This window comes from Carettochelys insculpta, chromosome 16, assembly GCF_033958435.1.
Source record: "Carettochelys insculpta isolate YL-2023 chromosome 16, ASM3395843v1, whole genome shotgun sequence".
NCBI lineage: Eukaryota > Metazoa > Chordata > Testudines > Carettochelyidae > Carettochelys > Carettochelys insculpta.
Window position 1 is genome coordinate 4,127,824 of NC_134152.1, and position 23,171 is coordinate 4,150,994.

Here is a 23,171-nt window from a genome sequence, read left to right on the forward strand (position 1 = left end):
CCACCTCTGGAGTCCTGCCACCAGCCCAGCCAAGGAGCTGTTGCTTTCTGTGGGTCGCGCTCTACGTCCAATACCGCTGCCTCCCTGGAGCCTCTTTTAAATCCGTTCTGACGCTGGCTTCGCGTGGGCCTTGGCGCTCCTGATTGAAACCCCCTTTTCTTCCTTCTCAGCTGAACTTCGATTTGGACCGGGGCGTGTTCCCCGTGGTGATCCAGGCCGTGGTGGACGAAGGGGATGGTAAGCCAGGTGCTTTCTCGTTCTTTCTCCAAGCTCTTCAGAGGCTTTGTCTGCACAGTCGGCTCGGGGGTGCAGTCCCCTCCTCGCACGCACGTTCCAGCTCTCGGCGAGCTCACGCGAGCATAAAGAGCAGCGTAGCCGAGGTAGCAGGGCTGGGGGCAGCGGCTGCGTGTCAGATACATACGCACCAGGGCCAGGCGGGTTTGAACTCGGCGCAGCTCGGGTATGCTTCTGCCACCACTACCTGTGCTCTACGGCAACCCTGCTGCTTATACTCCTGTTAGCTCACGCAGGGGTATTCATATGCGTGCCAGGCAGGTCAGCACACCCCTGGCGCGCAGTATAGACATGGCTACGGAGGGGCGGCACCGCCGGGGAGGCGGCAGGCAGAGGCAGAGGGAAGCTTTGCCTGTTGAAATTGTCGGCCCAGCTCCCGGCTGCCTGCGGGCGTCAGCCACGCTGAGGCTGGGGATTCTGGGGCGGTGCGCCCTGCATTAGCTCAGAGCCTGGGGCTGTTCACTGCCTTCCTTCCCCATACTCCGGGGTGGGGCTGGACGGGCTCTCACAGGAGGCTGGAGGCCTGCCTTGGGGAGGGGGGAGATTTGCCCCCATGGGGGCAGGGTTGGGGGCTTGTCTCCCCCAGCCCTAGGATCACCCGTTGCCCATGGCTACCCCCAAAACATGCGCTGCCCAACTGTGTGTTCCACTCTTTCAGGGATGTGACTTTAACCCTCCGGGGTAGAGGGCCCCCAGTCACTCCCCCATCTGCCTTTTACGGTCCCATGTCACAGACCATTGCAGTCTTGTGCTGAACCCCTTGTCCCCACCACGCTCCAAACCAGAAGGGGACCGGCCTCCCGCAGCAAGAGCCACGAATCTCCCCCTGCCAAAGGAGGGGCTGTGAGGAGCATCCCTCAGTGCGGTGGCCGGGAGGTGCCAGCCCGTTCGGGATTTTAACCAATGTTGTTCTCGCCTTTCAGTGGTGGTTGAAGTTACTGGCCATGCGCACGTTCTCCTGGCTGCATTTGAAAAGGTAAATGAGCCCTTCCACTCGGCTTCCTCTCCTCTGTGTCCACGTAGCCCCGGGGACGGGAATGTCCGGGGTACAGAGTGTCCATCTTTTGTTCGAACCAAAACAAGGAGCAGTCCTGTGGCACCTGCTAGACTAACGGGGTTTTTGGAGTGTGAGTTTTCTTGGGCAAAGACCCTCTTCATCAGATCTTCATCGCTTGTGCAGCTCCCGGCACAGTGAGCTCGTGGCCTGTATCTAGAACTCACAGGTGCTAATTATAGGCAACAGACATCAGTTCCCACGCAGGCTGTATTCAGGACGGAGACCTGTGGCATTCAAGCAGCCAGCTGTAGGCTCCAGCTCCTGTCCGCCAGAGGGCTGGAATCGTTCCAGGCTGTGTCAGTGCGGTGGCCTTTAAGGAGAAGGCTGTCCAGAACAGTCAGACCCTGCAGAGCGAGATCTGCTCTGCGACTGGCCGTAGCTGTGTGGATGGGACCAGATCGCGTTACAGACTGGGGTTGTCTCGTCCGTAACTACCGGGGCTCTCGCAGTGTTGGGGAACAGGGTGATGGGGGGCACCAGCTGCTTGGAGCAGACCTAAGCCATGTTCTCTTACAGTCCTGGAAGTTCTGGGTGGACAGCTCTCTGTGTGGATTGCATCTGCCCCTGCGGCAGGCAGATCCTGCCAGCCGGGTGGTGATTGTTGCTCTGTGCTGCAGCTAAGATGTCTTAGCCAAGGGTTGTTCAGCTGCTCCTGGGGGCTGGGAAGGCGATGGAGGGGAGCAGCATGTTGACTTTTCCTCTTCAGAGCCTGGTGCCCCAGGCACAGGAGTCTCCACCACCCAAGGTCTAATCCTTGGTCTGCTCAGGGCTCACTGGGAACTTGGCCGAGTCCCACGACATCCTTGCCCTGGTTTTCCCAGCTGTTATGTTGGGATCACTTCTGCAGAGCGGGGTGGGGAGCTAATCGGTAAGTGCTGGAGAAGACCCCTGGCTGGAGGGTGCCCTGGGAACTGAGCTACCATACGCTGGCTCTGCTGAGCTGGGAAGTGGATAAAAAGTCTCTCTGGATTGCTCTGGGGGTGGTGGGGAGAGAGCGCAGCTGGGTGCCCGCTGCCTGTCAGAACCAGGGAAGAGGGCAGCCCTCGCTCCTGCCGAAAACACCCTCCTGCCCCTTCCTGAAATCCCTCGGAAGCAGGAAGAGCAAACGTGCTCTCACCCGGCTGTTAATCCGGAGAGTGCAGGAGACGTATGGAACCTTGCGGTGATCAGAGCCAGGCTGGTGCTTGGGGTAGGGTGGGAGGTTCCCCACCCACTGTCCTGAGTACAGATGACACTGGCGGGGGATTCTGCATTCCTGGCCTCGTACGCGAGCCCCACGTAGCCAGCCTTTCGAATGAGCCCTTCTTACAGCAATCTCCGCCTCCGGCTGCTGGAGCACCGTTTGTCTCCTGAGCTGTGAGGATCGGCGCCTCGGCTCTGACTGCTACCAGGAGGTGCAGCCTTCCATGGGGCCTGTTAATTCAGCTGCAAATCGTTAGCGCTCCTGTGACATTTTCCATTTCAATAGCCCCTTATGCCCCCGAGAGCCCAGAGCTCTGTGTGTCCCATGACACAGACACGCCGCTCGCTCTGGGGGAGGCAGCTGCCAGCATCTGAGCCGTGTGTTGCCGCACGGTCGGGGGGAGCAAAAATTTAGCCACCACCTTCTCTCCCAACGAAGCTGCCTAAGGGCTGCTCGTGCACCATGCAAAGCAGAAAGGCTCTTGAGGTGTTGAGGCTTCCTTCTGCTTCAGAAGACCAAGGGCTAAGCTGCTGGCCAGCGCCAGCTAAGTCTGCAGCAGGGCTCAGAAAAGAGCTGGGTGAATTGACGGAGGTCAGGCCCAGCGCTGGCTTTTAGCCAGGCGGGCAGGGATTGTGCACCAGCCTTTGTCCGAAGCTGGGAATGGGTGACGGCGATGGCTCGCTGGATGGTTGTCGGGTCCCTTCGCTTGCTCTGGCCCCGCAGCGCTGTGCTGAGTGCGGAGCCATCGTCAGCAGCATGCCACAGGGTCAACGCGCGAGCAGGCGGGCGTCAGGAGGAGGGAGGGATGCCGGGGGAGGACACAGGCCTTAGAATCAGGCGAGCTGGGACCGGCGCCTCTGGCTTTGCCACGGATTGTGGGAAGACCGGGAGTCGTTCTCTGACTTGGTTTCCCCCTTCTTAACAAGGGAACCACACTTCTGCCCGTCCCAGAACCTCGGGGCCACCCTGCAGAGCCGTCCCTCACGCTCCCCTTTCGCGGTTTTTCTCCCCAAGGAAGATGCGTTTCAGACCTTGGCTTAACAGTGCAGTAATATCACCTGCTGCCCCCACCCCCAGCACAGCCTCACAACTCCCATTGGCCAGAGGCCGGCCAATGGAAACAGCCCGGGCCTTGCTTGCTGTGCAGGTGGCAATCGGGGAGCCCCACCAAGGGGCACACTGAGAGCGCAGGGCCCCAGCAGCTGCCTGCTTTGAGTGATGTGCCAGAGTGCGGCTAGCAGGGAACCTGCCCAAGGGTCCCACTGGGCTGTTGGCCGGGAGCCACCCAAGGTAAGCACCCCCCGGCCAGAGCCTTCTGCGCCCAGCCTCTGTCCTAGGCCCCACGCCGAGGGCCTTAAGGAGTCACTTTCCCAGCCCTCTGGCTGCTGGTAAATGCAAAAAAGAAACGTTGGAGAAGTCAGCGCCAGCCTCTCGTCCTTCGCAAGCCCAGACAGGCTGAGAGGTGGCTTCATCGTTTCCTCTCATAGTCTTTGTTCAGATCCCTCCAGTCCGCCGCCCGCTGCGTAGTTCCGACACTTCCAAAGCAAGAAGCGGGCTTCCGTTTGCCGTTGCTGCGGGAGAAAATCTGGGTCTTTAGCCATGCAAAGGCCTTAAAACCACCTTGCTTTGGGCCACTTGTCTTTATGTTTAAAATCATAACGGGGCTGCTTTCTGCTTACCTGGGTGTCCAAACCCTGCCTGATTCACTTCCCGTTTGTCCCATGGCTCTCAACTGAGAGCCTGAAGTTTTCCAGGGGTGCTTCAACCCATCTAGGTAGTTGCCTAGTTTTACAACAGGCTCCATTAAAAGCTCTAGCAAATCAACCTCCTGATCAACTGCTGGTAGTAGTCCTCACCCTCCCTGACTGAGTTAACCTCATCATCTCCAGCCTTGCTGTGGCCTGCCTATTTATACCCGCCTCTGCAAATTTCCACTACCTGCATCTGACGAAGTGGGTCTTTGCCCACGAAAGCTTATGCTCAGACCTTTGTTAGTCTATAAGGTGCCACAGGGCCCCTCGTTGCTTTAGCAAAATCAATGCAAATTAAAATTTCTTGCAGACAGCTTTTTCGTACTGCTCTGTGTACAGGTTGAACCTCTGTAAGCCGGAACTCTTTTGAGCAGCAACATCCGTAATCTGGCATGATTTTACCTTGCCAGACAACCACTTATCATGAGTGTGGCCAACTTTCCCCTGGTTTCATAAAGTTCGTTTCCAGCCACCAGTCCTGGCTGTCAGTGTTCAGTGCTGTTGTTTAGCTGTAATTTACCCCAAATGCCTTTAAAGAGCCCAGCAAGCAGTGGAAGTGCTGGTAATGCTGCTGGACAATACTGACCTTCCGTGGTCCGGCAAATTCTCTTGTTCGGCACAGATCACGTCCTGAGGGTGCCGGACGAGAGAGGTTCAGCCTGTACGATACGTGGAAATATAAGTACAATATTCATATTGCTCTTGATTTTATAATTATTCAAAAGCAATCACTTTTCCAGCACCAGCAGGCTGGGGCAGCTTGTCTGATTCTGTAAGCAAGTCATTTTTAAGTGAGGTGAATCTTGGGGATATTGAGGACAATCAGATGCCTGCAAGGGGTAGCAGCAATCTGGAAAGGGTGAGAACACCACGGCTGTGACCTGATTGTTGAGGCGTGAAGCTGCAGAGGGCGTATTGTTGTGGGTGCAGCCCTTTAAGTACCTGGTCTCTGTTCTGCCGACCGTGTGCTGGTATAATTACAGCCCTGGCTGCTTTCACCAGCCGAGTTGCCTGCTGTGTTCCTTGTACGGTCGCCCATTCGCATCCATTCTCCTCCTCCTTTCCAGCCCACGTTGATTTTCTCACTTGTCATGTCCGTGTCCAGAGATGTACTTGTGGAGCTGTTAATGGTTTAACGGGTTTTTAAAAAGCTCTTCGCTCCCCAGGTCGTTGAGCAGGTTTGTGTTTAATCTAGCACACCCGGCTCCCGAGGTGGTAACAGGGGGGCGGAACTGTCGGGTGATGGGAGGTGAGCGCCTCCTGAATGGAGCGTGGAGAAAGACGCTCTGGAAATCTTCGGTGGCCTCGTAATTAAAAGTTCGCCCCCTGCCTCTGCTTGTGCTCGGGTGTCAGTAAATAGGATAGAAACGGGTAACTCCAGTGGAGAAGAAGGATTTGTGAAGGTTCGGTACATCAGTGGCTCTTAGCTGGCATGGGCAGGAAAGGTGTCCCTGGCCTCTGTTTGTCAGATGCTGGGAATGGGCGACGGGAGGGAAGGGGGGTGAACCGGCATCGGCCACTGGCGGAGGACGGGACCTGGGCTAGACGGACCTTCGGTCAGACCCAGCGCGGCTGCTCTTCTGTAGAGAAATGTCCGAATGACGACATACGCCACGGTGCTGAGTTTGCAGGACTTTTTAGCTTCTTTCTCTCCAGGCCGGTTAGTATCCGGGGCCCATCTTTTTTAACATCCGAAAGTTCATGCAGACACAGAAGAGCAGCACATCCCCCCCCCGCCGGCGGTCGTCACCCCTCTGACTCGCTGTGGGGCAGCTACGCGATTGCAAACGCACTGTGCAGAGAGCCTGCCGGACACGCTCCCGCTGCCTTCTGCACCCAACAAACCCAGCCTAGGACGATCCTCTAGGGCAGGGCTGGGGAACCTTTTTTGGGTCGAGGGGAGGGGCTCACCGAAGAGGGGGAGAATAACCCTTCCTGATGTGGCCCCTGAATCGGACACCTCACTCCTCTCAATCCCACCCCGGGGGAGGGCAAGGACCCCGCTTCAGGGCTTCCCCCAGGTTGTATTAACTCTTCTGGGGGGCCGGGGGCTAGTAGATTTTATAGGACCCCCCCTCTTAGTTTCCAAAGTGGGCCCAAAAATGAGGGGGTCACTGTGCATGCCAGGGCTGCCAGGGAATGGGATGGAGATGTGGGCGCCGCCTTGCCTGGAGGGAGGGAGGGGGCAGGTGCGTGAGGGGATGGGAGGGGGGTGTTTAACTTGGCGCAGCCCCTGGGACACATGGCTCTGCCCCCTGTTGCTCCCTTTGGCTGCAGTTCTGACCCATGGGAGCAACAGCGGCAAACCCTGTAGGCCAGTGCACCCCTGTGCTGTCCCCACCAGGCTGAGCCTGTGGGCCCGATCCAGCCTGGCTTGCCTGGGCCAGGCCTGCAAGGCTCGGAGCTGCTGCCCAGCACACAGTGGGGGGCTGGGGAGCCTCACAGGCTGGATCCAAGCGAGCCCGGGCTGGATGGGGACCCCGGGCCGTAGGTTCCCCACCTCTGCTCTAAGGAGATCAGAGGCACAGGCGGCCCTTGCGGTCAGAGTACCCTGCCGCTGGCCGGTCCAGCCTGGGTCAGATGCTGCCTTTACCTTCAGTTAGCGTCCAAACGTTCAAAGAGCAGCTGCAAAACCAGGAAGTCGTGCTAGAGAATCCACTGGTCAAGCGTCCTGTTGGGGAGAAGGCCCCTACTGGCTTCACAGACTTGGTGTGGGAATCACATGAGAACAGTCACCTGTGTCGGGGCCGCCCCCCAGGCAGGCACGTGGCAGCCGATGACGAGAGTCTGATTTTCTCTCCCTCGTGGCTTCCTGTGGCCGGGGCCTGTGAGGCTGCAGGTGATACCTGCTGCTGGAGGCCTGGGTGAACAGCTTGTTTTCAGGCTCTTGGTGGAAAAGAAAAGGCAGTTTCCCGGCGTTCCCTGTGTGGTTTGCTTGGAGGTCACCGGCCAATGTGTTTTCTCACTGAAGTTGGTTTTGAGCTCACGGTTGCTTCGTTGGCTTCTGCTCCTCGGCGGTGGAAGCATCTGTCCTGGTAATTACAGCCCTTTTTCCATGTGTGCGCCCCCAAAGCAGCACTGCACGGTGCTGGAGTGAGTGGCAGCCAGTTTGACGTGCTTCCCTGGTCCTGCAGGACAGAACTGCCAGTGTAAAAGGTTCTGTGTAAACTGTAGGTCTGCAAAGGAGAGCACACAAGCTGCACGAAGCAGCTCAGGGGAAGTGTTTGCGTTTCCTCTTGTCCCTAGGTCTCTGGAGACTGGCTCGCTCCCTTCATGCGAGCAGAGCTTTATCCTGGGATAGCAAAGTCCCAGCCAGCCCTTTCTCTGCTGTGGCTTTTCTTCCTCCCCTGCCGATGGGAGTTCTGGAACGCAGGTTGTCGCAGTTATGACATCAGAGCGCTGAGCCAAGTGACAGCTGACAGATCCGGTCCTGAGCAGCTGCTGTAGATGCTGGTCTTCTGGTCCAGGGTTTCCGCTCAATTAAGCAAGCGTGGCTCATTAGCGCAGGAGCAGGAACAGAGTTTGCAGTCACATTCACAGGTAGTGACCAGCTGTAAGCTCGGTTTGACTCTTGGCTGCGTCCTCTGTGCAACAGCAAATGCTGGGGAAATGCTTCCTGATGGGAGGAGGCCCATTGGTCTGTCGTGCTGAAAGCGACCCTTGCAGATTGGTGAAATAGGCACTAGTCCCGGTGCTGCACCAAAGGGTTGTCTACTGGGGGGTGCTACAGGTTGAACCTCTCCAGTCTGGCACCCTCAGGACCTGACCGGTGCCAAATGAGAGAATTTACTTGTCCATGGGAGGTCAAAGTTGTCTGCCACCTTACCAACACGCCCACTGTTTGCAGGGCTCTTAGAAGACATTTAAGGGTCAATTACAGCTAAATAACGGCACAGAATACTGAGAGCCAGGACCGGTGGCTGGAAACGAATGTTATGGGCCAGCGGGAAACTTGGCCACACCTGTGATAAGTGTCCGGCGAACTAAAATCGTGCTGGGTTACAGGTGTTGCCAGATGAGAGAGATTCAGCCTGTAGCTACTCTGCACCCATTCCCAGTATGAACACACTAGCTGCTCACTTCATGCATCTGACGAAGTGGGTCTTTGCCCACGAAAGCTTGTGCTCCAAAATATCTGCTAGTCTATAAGGTGCCACAGGACTTCTCGTTGTTCTCCAGCTGCTCACTGAATGTCTTTGCGCTGTTGCTTTGGCTGTTCCCATATAGTCTGTTTTAACGTCTGTCTCTCTCTCTTCCCCCCACCAGCACGTGGACGGCAGCTTCTCTGTGAAGCCTTTGAAACAGAAGCAGATCGTAAGTACACGGTCCCTGTTTGTCATTTGCAGGAAGAACATGCTGCCTGCAGGTGCATTTTGCCAGCCCACAGGTGCCCAGGGGCAGCTCCATTGGCAAACAGCCAGGAGCCCAAGGGATGCCCTTGATGTGGCTGGATTAAGGAGCAGGCTGGCGCCTTCCTCCTCTTGGAGGAGGGGCCTATGTGTTGGTATCGTCTGATACGGAGACACTGGAGAGACGTTTAGATCCACATCTCTCCGCTCTCCCCTGTCGCACAAACCCCCGTGGAAAATGCCTTAGAATCTACCTTCCCGATGTCTGCGCGACGCCGTGCCGTTGTCCGCATCAGAGCTCTGTCCAGATTACATCGGAGCTGGGCGTTCCAGCCAGCACAGCTTTACCGACTCGTAAGCTGCTCTGTTCCACCTGCCTGGGGAGTGCTATGGGCAGAGATGGAGGAACAGACAAGGAGATCACTGCCAGGACAGGGAAAGCAAAAGCTGCATTCAGGATTCTTCATCCCACAGGGGCGATCACAGATAACATCTGCGAAGACGAAACTGCGGCTCTTCGACACAGGTGGGAAGCGTGCGCTCTGGTACGGACGCGAGACCTGGCGTACGACGAAGTCTTCAAATCACAGGCTCCAGACGTTTGTAAGCAGATGCCTGAGGTACGTTCTTCGTACCAAATGGCGAGAGTTTGTCACAGAGGAGGAGCTTTGGAATGGAGCAGGACAAGACCCACTTGACATTCAAACCAAGAGAAGGACGTGGGGGTGGATAGGTCATGCTCTCAGAAGACCGTCAGCCGGGATCCTCCGTTGAGCTCTCCAGTGGAACTGCAAGGAAGGCGCAAAGAGGAAGACCTCGGGCAACACAGAGAAGATCCTCTGACGCTGAAGGACAGCAACGGGGGCAGTCCTGGAGTCAGCTACAAGGTTTGTCCTGAGACAGAGGGACCTGTAGGTGGCACCCACCTGTTTCTCTCCTCTCCCTTGGTCCGGTCCCCCCCATGGTGCTACTGCTCATCTCTTCCGTCCCCTGGCACCTGAATCCCTCGTCTCACGCCGAGCTCCCCCAGGCTTCGGGTGCTGGGTTGCTCTGGCCTGTCAGATGTGAGCATCGTTTCTAATGCGAATATTCCCTTTTCGCAACAAGTTGCTTTTTCCCAGAGCTGCTTTAGAGCAAACGTTGCCCGTCGGTGCCCTTTGCGTCCTGATGGACTGACAGAACTGGGTGTGTGTGGGAGATTTAATAACCATTCTGCTGGGTAGCGTCTTGGTGGAAGAAATAGCAAGGAAGAACGCCCCTAAAACATGATACAATGATGTGCTGCTGTGGCTGTCATTGATACGCTGCTGTTCTGGAGAGTCTTTAAAAGCGGCCTGGCTTTGATCTGTGATAACCATAATACTTCAGCATGGGACATCTTCCCAGCACTGCGCCAACAGTAACTCTGTTTGCTGGCCTGCTTCTACAGCCATGATCTGGTTCATCATCATCATCAATAACCGTGGGCTCAGCGCTCATTGGTGTCTGACGCCTCTCTCACTATTTCCTTCCATCTTTCCCTGTCCAGTGCAGAGTGGCTTAGTTTCTGTAGACTAGCTCCGCACCAATCTACTATATCTACCCATTCTCTGTGGGGTCTGCCTCTCCTACGCCAACCATCCATTATGCCAAATACCAGGGTCTTGATTTTTTGTTTGTTTGTTCATTCTGCAAATATGCCCATATAGTTGTAGCTTCCGTTTTATAACTTTCTGCAGCAGGTTCTCTTTATGGCTGTATCTTCCTATATAATTCCTTATTGGTGACCTTCTGCAGCCATCCTATTCTCAGCATCTTTCTATAAGAACTCCTTTCGAATGCCAATATTTTTCTTTTCGAATCTTTCGTTATCACCCGTCTCACATCCATACAACATGCTGCTGAATACACGTTTTCAAGACTCCCAGCTTCGTTCTTAAGCTAATTGCTTTGCTTTTCCAGATCTTATCCAGATGTAATTTCTGTCGACCGTCGATACTGTTATTACAATGGCGCGTCTGACACAGCTGGCTGGGCTGGTGTCTTTATTCACTCGCTACATCGTCTCTGGGCTGGGCTCGCCCCCAGTTGCTTCCACAAGGCTTGCATAACAGATGGACTTGATTGTGGTCTTTCTCTACTGTAGCCTTGGTACGCTTTTCTTTAGGCTGAAACTTGTGGCAGTGCGGGAGGAAGCTTGCTGTGGAGGGTGGGTTGCTCAGGGAACTGGAAAGGGATATGGAGCCTTTCACTTCTGTTGATTCACAGTATTGGCAACGGCTGCATAGCATTGATGTGGAAGGACCACTGGTACTAGAGGGGAGCTCGGTCTTGGACTTGTTTTTCAGTCCTGGTGTCTCTGCTAAGGTTGCCTGCTGAACAGTGCCTCCTGCTGTGGGAAGTCTACACAGCCAGAGTTGGCGTATGGACTCCACGCCAGGGAACTGTGCAGAAACCGACAGCGGTGAGCCGCTGCCTGCTTGGATACAGCAGCTCTCAATAAACTTCTGCCTCTGGAACCGATCTTGGAAACTTGCTGTCAAACAAGGCTCCTCTGCTGTCTGTGTTGGAGCTGGCCGGGTTGGCCGCCGGAGCTGCAGCCAGCAGGCGGTTAGCGGCTTAGATCCTGGCACGGGAGCATCTCAACTTGAGTCTGGTCTGGGCTAAAGTTGGTTGACTCAGCTGCGTCCCTCTGGGGGGTGAAAAATCCACAGCCCTGAGTGATGTAGTTAGGCTGACCTACCCCTGGGTGTAGGCAGCACTAGGTCAACAGAATTCTTCCAACTTCTCCTCAGGGAGGTGCCTTACCCACACTGGTGGGGGGACCCCTCCTGTCTAGTGGAGACAAACTCTCAGAAAAGCTATCCGGAGTCAAAGCAGTGTGGAAGGTGCCTCAAGTCTCCTGCCGTGGGACGTCTACACAGCCAGAGTCCATCTCTCCAGTTCAAGCTGCTGCAAACGTATCCACGTAAAAACCCAAGTGTTGCGTTCATCTGCAGTCGGCCGCAGGGAGGGATGAATTGCGGCTGTTTGCCGTAGCTGCTCCTCTTCTCTAGCCCTTCGGGGCGTCAGAGATTTTAAGGTCAGAAGGACCACTAAATTCTGTATATCCCAGGCACGACCCCTGCGTTGAGCCCATTAAGTTGTCAGGCTGAAGCACGTCTTCCAGCAAGGCAGCCAGTGTAGACCTGAAGTCATGAGGAGATGAAGAACCCACCGCTTCCCTCCTTGGTTTGTTCCAAGGTCAGTCACCTGCATTTGTAGAAGCCTGTGCCTTTTTTCTCCTTGACTGCATCTGGCTTCAGCTTCCAGCCAGTGGGTTTCATTCTGCTGATCGCTGCTAGATTCAAGAGCCCTTTGGGGCCTGGTATTTTCTGGCCAGGAAGGTCCTTAGACCCTGTAAGGTCACCTCTCTGTCTCCTTTTGGCTAAGCCAAACAGATTGAACTCTGTCTCTGTCTGGAAGGCATTTTGTGCGGTCCCAAAATCAGTGCTCCCCTTGCCAGTTTTCTAACCACCTTTTCAAATACAGAGGTTTGAACCTGGCGGGGCTGTACTCATAGCTAAAATCACTTCCACTCACTGCTCTCCTGTCTACACAGCCAAGGACCACTTCAGCTCTCTGCTGCAGAATTACCCTGGGTGTTCCCACTGAAGTACCTGTTCATTCCGGCCCCTAAATCCTTTTCAGTGTCCCCATTCAGAAGTCCCCATTCTACTGTCCTCATCGCTAGATATCTGCCTTTGCATTTAGCCCTATTACAACTGTCTCCTCTGCAGTAATGACGCTCCCATTAATAGTGGTAAGATGCGCAGTGAACTCAACCGAGAAAACAAACTTGGGTGTGTAACGGGAGGCCCAGAAAGGGTTTATCTCCTGCGATGGCTGTTCTGAACTGGAGAGGTTCCAGGCAGCGTAGCGTGGGGATAGGAGTGGAAAGCCACCTCGGAGGCTGTGAAATGGGCAGTGTGTCCTCTTCGGGGCTGGTTTCCTGTGGGGGTTTTAAGCAGAAAGAAAGGTTGCATTCGCAGGCAGACAGAAACAACCTGTTCTTCTCGCCGGGCGTCCCGATGGGAGAATGTTGGCCCCTGTGGCAGTGATGTAGTTGAAGAAAGGCTGGATACTGCTCAGACGTGCGTTACATGTGCGTGGTTCTCCCTTTGGGTGTGAGGGCTGTTGAAATGGAAGGCTGGTTCTTTCTGACTGGCTGCCAGGACCGTTCTAAGCCTGCCACAATCGGCTGAGCCCATTCCTCTTGGGAAAGAACGTGTCTTTGTCGTTCTATGCTTTCCTAACTGTCCTGTCCTGTCCTCCCTGGTCCATCACATCATCTTCCCAGGTTGGCCTGTAAGCCACTCCTACAAGAACACAGAGTGCTGCAGAAACTAACGTGGCCTTAGTCCGATCCCCGGGTGTATAGAGCTCAGCAGCGTGTGTGGGTGTGTGTGTGTGTGTGTGTGCGCGAGATCGATCCCCGGGTGTATAGAGCTGAACAGGGTGTGTGTGTGTGTGTGTGTGTGTAAGTTGTAACCTTGCCACTGTCACCATCTCTTACTCCAGGAGATCTGGTGGCCCTGGGCCTTGAGCCCCTTGCCAGCAGAAGAGTTGCAGCCAATGAGCTGAGGGCAGGTCTACGCTAGACTTTAAAGGGGATCGTAGATCTGCAGTTCCAGCTGCATCAATTGCGTAGCTGGAATCGACGGCTGTACGACCCGCTCGTCTGCCCGTCCTCACTGAGGGAGCTGGTCGGGTGAAACTCTCCCATCAGCCTCCTGTATTCCTCGCGAGAAGGGGAGTCCACGCTCGACTGTCCCCACTAGGCGCGCAAAATCCAAGCCAGGGCGATCTTCCGGCCGGTGTAGCTGTGCCTGGAGTTTCTCATGGCTGGATCAGGCGGCGTGTACTAATTAAAGGTCTCTCTTAAGAGTTGCTTTCCACCGCAGAGGAGGGGATTTCCCACCTGTTGGCATGTTCCCAACTGGCACGTGACCCTGCGTGGTGTTTTCAGCCTTTCGATCAAGGGAGCCCGTCCTCGGCTAAGCCACGTCTCTTTCTTCCCCAGGTGGATCGGGTGAGTTACCTGCTTCAGGAGATCTACGGCATCGAGAATAAAAACAACCAGGACACAAAGGTACCGGTGCCTAGAAACGCTCATCTCCTGCTGCGCGCTGAGCCGTGGCCGCTCCGCGGCATTCGTGGACTTGCACGCTGTGTGCGTGGGTGGGGGGAATGGGACACGCCTCGTGGCTGGTGCCTCTCCCTCCAGTCAGGAGCGAGTTAGGCCTCATTGCCTTACTGGGGATCCCCGAGGCCATACAGGGGAGCCCGTGGTGGTGAATTTGTCCCCTAGGTTTGGCTCAGCAGCCTGAGGCTGGGCACTGGGACCGCTGCTCAGAGGAGCTGGAAGGAGTCAGGCACCGGCGGCTGTTGGCTGGCAGTGGGTGCGTCTCCCCAGACCGCACCCATAACACCTGGCTCTGCTGCCCTGCCCAGAAAAGTCTCTCTCTTCCTCGCTCTTTCCCCGCCCCGGGTTCCTCTGACAATGGCCACGCTGGTAACACGGAGCGGCGGGGGGGCTGTCCACCTCTTGCTCGCTCCCTGTGACCCCCGAGGCTTGTCCCTGGGCTGCGGGCACATGCAGGTTCGCTCCTAGTTGTTGGGGTCACTCCCTGTGGGCTGCACAACCCTGGGGCATGGCTGGGCCCTGGAACGCAGTGCTGACCTCGCCTGTCCCTGCCGCGAGGGACAAGTTGGGTTCGGCCCTGCTGATGTCAAAGGGATTACACAGAGGACACCTCAACTACAAACGTAATCTGCCCTTCTTGCGAAGATTTCCCGGGTTCTTATTTAGTGCGTGGCCTTGGGCGAGTCACCTAATTTCTCTGGACCTCAGTTTACCCATCCATAACCCATCTGTAATGCTGAGCTTCCCAGCGCAGGGGTGGAGAGTATTCATCTGTCACGCGCTCTACAGGCAAGACGCATGATGAGCGTCGTGACCGTTGCCTGGCGTTCGACTTCCTTTGTCAGCCTAATGCTCAGCCACCTTAGGAAGGGACAAACGGGCGCGCCCGCCCCCCGCCTTTTCCCAGGCAGCGCCCCGGGGAGGCGGGAACCCCTTTTTAATCCGATACACCCAGTCCTCCAAGAGCCACCTCTTTGGACAGGCTGGGGCTGAAGGCAGGAGCGCAGGCGCAGCCTCGTCAGCAGGTGGCTTGGGGTGCTCCATAGCACCAGCCTGACGCGGGCGGAGGGAGGATGTTTCGGTGCCACAAGGTGAAACCCTAAAAGAGTCCAAGAGCATCGGGCAGCTCCCAACCCTCGGCTGGGCATGCTCAGCGCCATGGCCGGCGCGGATGCTGGGTCAGCTCCGGGCCTTGGTCGTCCCTGTCGCGGCGTGCGCCAGCAAAGGGAGCTCACGCATTCGCTGCGAGAGCACGGGGTGCTGCTGGGTGAGGGGGCCGGGTCGGCCCCACCGCCCCCCGAGGGAGCTGCCGTGACCGGGGAAAGTTCCTCTTGGCAGCGACTGTGGTGCTGGTCTGTGGGCTGCCGGTCTCAGGTTGAAGGTGTGTGGGGGCACAGCGGCTCCAGCAGTGGTACCCCGAGGGGGGAGAGGGAGCTGGGGTGGGCACTGGATGCTCCCTGCAGGTATGTCCCTGGGAAGAAGGCCACACACCCCCTCCCCCGCCCCCGTGGCCCAGCAGCTGAAAGACCCTTGGGGCCCTGGAGCTGGGTTCTGCCTGGATAGTGCTCCCTGAGCCGCATCCAGGCCCCCCAGGAGACGGTAGGTCCCAGCGCCTCTCGCTCCCTTCGTGGGCTTCCTGGCCTGCGTGCGTCACCGCAGAGCGACCGGAGCCCTGAGGAGAGCAGGACGGGCGCGGCCGGAGCCTGGGGAGCACCTCGCTGAGGATGACAGGAAATGGGATCAAATACCCTACAGTGCGGCCCTGCGCCTGCTGGAGCCGAACGCTGCCGAGAGCTGCGAAGGGCAGGCCAGGGCAGAGCGTCTGCCCCCGTTGGCCTCCTACAGCCCAAGCCCAACCAGGAGCGCTGGGATCGCCCAGGCTGGCTCCCTACGTGACACAGGCCCCAGGCCCTTCCCTAGAGCATCCCGGTTTGGCCTTAAACGTTGGCCACGGAGGCGCCGTCCCGCCTTCCTCCCAGGGGCTGAAAAACGTACGGCCTCTTTCCTGGCTGGGCGTGTCCGGATTCAGACGTGACTGGATCGCGTTGGACCTCCCTCTGCTCAGCTGAAGACCTTAGTTAACTGGCTGTTCCCCACGTGGGTCCTGCCAGCCTGCCACGGTCACTCCTTCCCCTTGTCTTTGTTGGCCGGAGCTCCTGGAGCCTGGCTTGCGGGCCCCTCTGTCGTTGCAATGCCTTAGAGCTCCGCTGGACTGCAGCATCCCTTCCTGCAGTCAGCTCTCCTCTCGTTCCAGCCCTCCGACGACGAGAACAGCGACAACAGCAACGAGTGCGTGGTGTGCCTGTCCGACCTGCGAGACACCCTCATCCTGCCCTGCAGGCACCTGTGCTTGTGCAATTCCTGTGCGGACACCCTGCGCTACCAGGCTAACAACTGCCCCATCTGCAGGCTGCGTGAGTACGCTCGCGAGAGGGGGCAGGTGCTCGGGACCGTGGGCAGGGGTGGGCAGCCACTCAGCAGAGATTCAGGTGCCGGCTAACAGAGCGCCCACAGCCGGCAGCGTGTGTTTCTGCACGTTCGCGCCTGCGTCGGTGCAAGTAATATCATCTGTTCCACCCGGGCTGGAAGAAATGCGAGGGAACATTGATCCTGGGCAGGGCAGGGCGGGTCTGATGTCTCCCGTCCCGTTCAGCCAGTGGGACCAGAAGGGGAGGCGGACAAAGGCCAAATGGAGCAGGCCTGGTCTGGGACAGGAAGGGGCGTGTCTTACATAAGCACCTTTCCCTGAGGGGCAGAGCTCACCCGGTGGCTGTGCGAGTGCACAGTCTGTTTGGCTTCCGCCCCCAGCCAGCTTTTGGTTCGGCCCGGGGAGACGTTGGGGTTAGGGCTTTTCCCCTCCTGGGCGGAATAAATTTTATGTGCACCGAGGTATGTGCGGATGTGCACCATCAGTAGAGAAACACACTGCCCCCTGCAGGTGCTCTGCTAATCAGCTGGGCTGTACCTGAATCTCTCCTGGCCAGCTGCCCACTGCTCAGCTTCCAGGAGCACTAGCCACTTGACACTGATCTAGGTATGCTGGACAGGTGGGGAGATTCCAGGCATGAGTGAACCTCAGCGGGGCCTAGCGAGAGCACCCGCCCCTTGAATTGCACCCGGCGTCTCGGGTCCTGGGTGGTTAACCTCGTCACTGCTTCCGATTCAGAACCCCGCCCTCTATTTTCATTCTCGCGCCTGGCTTTCTGCCAGCGTTTCCCTGGCATCTCCCCAGACCGCCATCTGGGATTTTAACCCATACGGGCAATTCAGTTAACTGAACGGCTGGACCGATCTGTCTTCAAGCACAAACAGTTGCTGGAGGCTGCAACAGCCTGGTGTAGTCGCAGGCTGCCTTGAATCTAAGCTTGAGCAAAGGGACAAAATTAGAGCTCTTGGGAGAGGGAGCAAGAAATGAGCCTGGAGGCAGGTGGGTTGGTTAAACCCAGCGGGTGGGCAGCCTTGGTTGAAATCATGCCTTTGACTCGACTGGTCCCTCTGTGCCTCAGTTATTTCGACAGAAAGGTGCCTCCCTACACGAGAAACACCCATGTGCTCGTAAGCTGTTGCAAGCTTGAAAGCTCATAAGCCCTTCAGAGTGCCAGATTTTTATTAAGGGCCCATTTGTAGTATGTTAGAAAACGGTGACCGATACATTGCTTAGGGACTAGCCAATTAACTTTTCCCTCATAAGTTGTGTTCAGCTGCTTTAGTGTGGTCACTGGAACATACCTGGGTGCAGAAAACAGCATGCAACGTTGATCTTTTATTAAACAAATTCAGCCCTTAGTACAGTCAATTACATAGGGTGCGTCTACACTTGCATTCCTATTTCAAAAGAGGCATGCAAATGAGGCAAATCAAAAATGCAAATGAGCTGTACATTTGCGTATCTGGCACCTTATTTGCATATTCTAATTTCAAAGGAGCTTCTTTCGAAAGAAGAAAGCCAGTGTAGACGCTGCTCTTTCGAAAGTAAACCCATCTTTGAAAGAATCCTTTATTTAATGTCTTTATTTAAAGACATTATTTACTTAATCCTTTATTTAAAGTCTGCACTGGCTTTCTTCTTTCTCTTTTGAAATTAGTATATGCAAATGACGTGCCAGATATGCAAATGTATGCCTCGTTTGCATTTTTGATTTGCCTCATTTGCATACCTCTTTCAAAAGAGGAATGCAAGTGTAGACACACCCATAGTGTGGTACATTTGTAAAGACTGGCCTTCGAATTTAGATGTGTGCCTGGGATGGTTAGAAGAAGCCGCCTTTATCTCAGAGTTTTTGAGAGAGGCTCATGGATTGGCATATTTATTTTTTATTTAAAGGTTTTTAAAATTAGAAGAAGTTCAGGCCTTAGCGTGGTTTGTACGACATTCAGATTTAATTTTAAACAGTAACAGAAAGCCGTGTTAGTCTATAGTCTATCAAAACCAATAAGCCGTCCAGTAGCACTTTAAAGACTAATAAAATAATTCATTAGGTGATGAGCTTTCGTGGGACAGACCCACTTCTTCAGCCCAGAGCCAGACCAGAACAGACTCAATATTTAAGGCACAGAGAACCAAAAATAGTAATCAGGGTGGACAAATCAGAAAAAAATGATCAAGGTGAGCAAATCAGAGAGCAGAAGGGGGATTCAAGAATTAGATTAAGACAAGTATGCAAACGAGCCCTTATAATGACCCAGAAAATTCCCGTCCCGGTTCAAACTGCGTGTTAATGTGTCGAATTTGAACATAAAGGAGAGTTCAGCAGCCTCTCTTTCCAAAGTAGTGTGAAAATTCGTCTTCAGTAAGGCGCAAACTCTTAAGTCATTAACAGAAACACTCTTGAAAGAGAGGCTGCTGAACTCTCTTATATTCAAATTTGACACATTAACAATGGGAATTTTCTGGGTCATTATAGGGGCTCATTTGCACACTTGGCTTAATCTAATTCTTGACTCCCCCCTCCCCCTTCTGCCCCTCTACTCTCTGATTTGCTCACCTGCATAATATTTTTTCTGATTTGTCAACCTTGATTCCTGTTTTTGGTTCTCTGTGCCTTAAATATTGAGTCTGTTCTGGTCTGGCTATGGGCTGAAGAAGTGGGTCTGTCCCACGAAAGCTCATCACCTAATGAATTGTTTTGTTAGTCTTTAAAGTGCTACTGGACTGTTTTTTTTGTTTTCATTTTAAACAGGTTTATGTTAAAAAGGAAGAACGTGTAATTTAAATAACAAACCTGATTTATGTTAAAGAAAAAAAAATCTGTGACTTTTTTTCCTCAGAAGAATACAGTTTATCATCTCTCTGCCGGCCCCAGCTAGCAGCTGCTCTTGGGTAGTCAGGGGGACACGGGTGAACGTGAGCCTGGGGACAAGATGTTCTGGGCAGTGAAACAGTGAGGCCCGAGTTCACCGTGGGATGGGGTGGGACCCGTTTCAGACCTTCTCAGAGACGGGTTTGCTGGGGGATTTCAGCACCTCTGACGTGCCTCCGAGCCCCGGCCTGGGACCCAGTCACGTTACCGGAAAATTCAAGACGTGCTCACGCGGTGGCCGAGCCCTTCCCGCCACCCTGGGCTGGAGCCACAAAGCTGAGGATGGGAAACAGGGCGTCCCAGTTGCGCGCAGGTGGCTCTTGCTGAGCGGTTGCTCACGGTTTCCTTGGGGCTCTGCGTGCCGGCCTGCAACGTTCCCACGCCTCCCAGTAGGACACCCCATGCACCGGGGAGCCTTCGGAGTACAATGTGCTCAGACCCCAACTCTTGGGCTCCTGCCATGCGCTCCCCTCTCGGCGGGCCGCTGGCTGGGGCAGACGGGCGTGATCTAGACGGTGCCTGGTCCTGCCGTCAGGGCAGGGGACCGGATTTGACGACCTCTCGAGGTCCCTTCTGTGATGCTCTGCAGGGCCCCTGTTACTCGTGAGAGTGGGCACTCCCCAAAGGAAGCTCCGCGGTCTACAGAGCTGCTGTGTCATTCCCTGCAGCTGCTGGGTGGGGCCAGCCTCCTGGCTTGCACGTGGTGTTAGCCTGAGATGGTGCCGGTCGGCTGGGGGCAGCTCCTCCCTGCCCAAGGGGTGTGGTTTTGGCGGGTTGGTGACCTGTGTGCTGTTCCCACCCCGCCCCCAGCCTTCCGTGCCCTGCTGCAGATCCGAGCCGTGAGGAAGAAGCCCGGGGCGCTGTCGCCTGTCTCGTTCAGCCCTGTCCTGGCCCAGACCATGGACCATGATGAGCACTCGGTAAGTAGCTCACCCCCCGCCCAGTGTCCCTCCCCCGGGGCAGGCACTCTGTTCTCCCTGGCCCATCTCTGTCTCACTTGGCCTGCTCTGCTGGCGCTGCTGGCCACAGCCCTTTGAGCCGCACTGGGAGTGAGCCTTGGATCAGTTTCATGCCTGAGCAATCAAACCTCCTGCTTTTGACGAGTCCTTGGTTAGCTGGGGCAGCCCTCCCTGCGCCTGCTCCCACCTGGATGGAAAAACCAATGAGAGGGATCACTGGTCACAGCTCTGGGTTTACGGTGAGGGCTGTTGGATTGTTTTACAAGCTTGACGCAGCCCACGGCCTCCTCGCAAGCTGCAGGTACTGCCCTCCAAGAGGCACAGGGCACCTGCAGTGGTGCCGTGGGCAGGGACAGCTGGCTACTAGGTGCCCAGCGGAGGGAGCCACTGCTTACGGATGTGTGTAAGTTTCGGTGACCGATTCTCAGGGCCCTGTGTGGCTGCAGCCTTTGCTGCAGGATCTGCCCCAAATGAGCTGCGGCGCCTGAGCTTTCTCTTCAAAAGAAAGTAAAGGAAAAAGGTGGGAAGAAAACAACCCCCAGTATAAGCCGGCCTGTTAACCGTCTCCTTACGTCAGCTGCCTCCTGAAACAGGAGCTCTGAGCGGGGCCAACTCTGTAAACGTTACCCCCCTCCAGCTTGGGGGCAGAAATCCTAGAACCCGGGGGCCATTAACTGTCTCGTTGCTTGCTGAATCCGATACCCTCCGCCTCGCCGAGCGCCTGAACTCGTGGCGTGCCAGACCTCGCTGCCACGTCCTTGCCCACGCAGGCAGCAACCTCGACTGAGCAGCTGCGCCTTGTCCAACTGAGCTGGTCGGAATAGCTCCGGGAATACCGAAGCGATGCTGAGCAGAGCCTATTCCTTGTGTGCCTTCCCAGTGCAATAAAAATGTCTGTGGTGAATTTGCCGGCCCGCCCTGGACCACGAGCCCGTGGTGCAGAATTGAGGTTCAATTTCCTGCGAAGCCGAAGGAGAGCAGTTGGGGCGGTTAATAACTGGGTTCATTTATCCTCGGTTTAGGAGCCGTTAACGTATTCTGCGTGTCCTCTGAGCCCTCGACCCATGAATAGATAAAATGATTAGTCTCTCAGGTGATACAGATACAGCCTAACGTGGCTGCTACTCTGAGACGGTGCCCCTTGAAATTAACCAGCCAAGGAGCAGTCCCGTGCAAAGAATAAAGCCGGCATCCCGGCTGTGCGCTGGCCGAGGGTTGCCTGACGTTAGCTCCGTTTCCCTCCCCTGCAGAATTCCGAGAACATCCCGCCAGGCTACGAGCCCATTTCGCTGCTGGAAGCTCTGAACGGCCTCCGCTCCGTCTCCCCGGCCATCCCTTCGGCTCCTCTCTACGACGAAATCGGTTACACCGGGGTGGCGGACGGGCTGCTCCCGGCCGGCCGCCCGCTGGCCGGCATCGACCGAGCCACAGAGAGCGGCCTGCCGAAAAGCAAGCGGAGCAAATCGCCAGACAGGTCAGGCTCAGCGAGGGGAGGGAGGCGTCTCTTGGCTGCTTCCCATCACGGAGGAGCCAATTCCCGCCGCAGGGAGGGCATGTGGCCAGGCTGGGCGCCACTGGCTATGTGCCGTGCCCTGTCTCCTCTCCCCGTTTCCTGGCCTCGTCCAGGTGAGGATCAGAGAGGGTGTTGGTGGTTGACCATCGCCTTGTCCGTCCCAGGCTGCTCGAACAAGGCAGCGTGGGCTCTGGGCTCTGCCTCGGCCAGCTCCATCTGTGTCCCAGCCAGCCACGGTCCCCTGGGCTACACAGCATGTTGGCCGACAGCCTTCTAAGCCCTCCGCTCCCCTCTGAGCAAGGCTCGCGGTCAGAGAACTCACCACCTGCTGCGGGTCCCTGTTGGGAGCATCTCTGGGGGCCGGCGTCTGACTTTCCCCCGTGCTCTTTGCTGCACGGTGGCGTCATCGTCTCCTTCTCTGCTGCGTGTTCTCACGCCCGGAGCACGTGCCCTGGCTGCGGCAGCAGCTGCTAACTTCGGAACGCCCCTTCCCTGTGTGTGGCCTTTAAAATAGCCCAGGATGGCTGGGGGTGATGCCCGTTCTCCCTCTTCTCCACAGCCTGCAGCACAGGGGGAGCCCCAGATTTCTCTCCCAGCAGCTCTGTGCTGGGGAAGAGCCTCCCTGGCTCCTTGTCACAGGCGATCTGGGGTCCCGGGGTCGTGCAGACCTGAAATCGCAGCCCCCCGATTTTCCAGCTGGTTTTGCATCCGTGCTCGCAGCCAGCGTGAGCTGCACCCCCCGGTCCAAGCCCACACTTGCTGGGAGCATTTTCTGGGATCTCCCCCTCCGAGCCCAGGGCTGCAGTTCGCTGCAGTCAACCCTCCCCTCGACACGGGGGCGGTTGGGAAGCAGAGCCAGGCCAGGCATTCTGGGAAGGGGCTGAAACTTCCGTGAGTGCCGGGTTCGGACCCCAGCCGGCCCGTGGCTGAGCAGGCCCTGTGCAGGTGTTGGCTGGTGCAGGATCCGATGAGACGCCCCAGGGCTCAGAGTGCTGGAAGCAGCTGCTTTCTGCCCGGGTGTCCAGTTGAGGGCACGTTACCCCACCTGCGTGCTCAGGCCCCCCTTGCGTTCCTGCCTCCCTGCCCCCGCAGCACCCTCCGGTCGCCTTCGTCGCCCATCCACGAAGAGGATGAGGAGAAGCTCTCCGAGGAGTCGGGCTCGCAGCCGGCGCTGAGCGGGGCCGAGCTGATGCTGAGGGAGAGCAGCTCGCCTGGCGTAAGTCCTCATCCCGCCCCCTGCTCGGCGCTGGCTGCTCCCCGGGCCCTGGCCCGGCAGTCGAGGGGGAGGCGTTTCGGGCAGGCTAATGCCGAGTAATGAGGCTTTGGTGCAGCATGAGGAGTCCAGAACCTGCTCCCAGGGAGCCCCAAAGACCCCCCCTTACCCCCACAGCTCCCTGGTGTCCTGTGCTGCTCCCCTGTCGCCGCTGGGCACAGCGGGAACCACCGCGCGGACTTACCACCGGGGGGGCGGCGTGTGTAATCTGGGGATGCGCCCGCTGAGGGCGGCGCTGTCGTGGGTCTGAGCTAATTCCGGCCCCAGTCACTGTAGCTCTGAATCCGATGCCCCCTAGTCCGTCTCCGGCACCCGGGAATGCCAAGGA

The 23,171-nt window shown here is 56.6% G+C and overlaps 1 protein-coding gene across 4 annotated transcripts in view; it reads left to right on the forward strand.

Moving 5' to 3' along the window:
- The window catches only part of MGRN1 (mahogunin ring finger 1), a 61,436-nt gene that overhangs the window by 33,097 nt on the left and 5,168 nt on the right, over nt 1–23,171 (forward strand). For 2 of the 4 annotated variants that reach the window (XM_075010416.1, XM_075010418.1), the window contains exons 6-13: nt 171–246; nt 1,218–1,270; nt 8,552–8,599; nt 13,676–13,744; nt 16,053–16,212; nt 19,909–20,018; nt 21,308–21,531; nt 22,663–22,786. In XM_075010416.1, the coding sequence (XP_074866517.1) occupies nt 171–246; nt 1,218–1,270; nt 8,552–8,599; nt 13,676–13,744; nt 16,053–16,212; nt 19,909–20,018; nt 21,308–21,531; nt 22,663–22,786 (864 nt within the window). The remainder of the gene's footprint in view (nt 1–170; nt 247–1,217; nt 1,271–8,551; nt 8,600–13,675; nt 13,745–16,052; nt 16,213–19,908; nt 20,019–21,307; nt 21,532–22,662; nt 22,787–23,171) is intronic. The other 2 variants (XM_075010417.1, XM_075010419.1) reach the window with 1 other exon arrangement.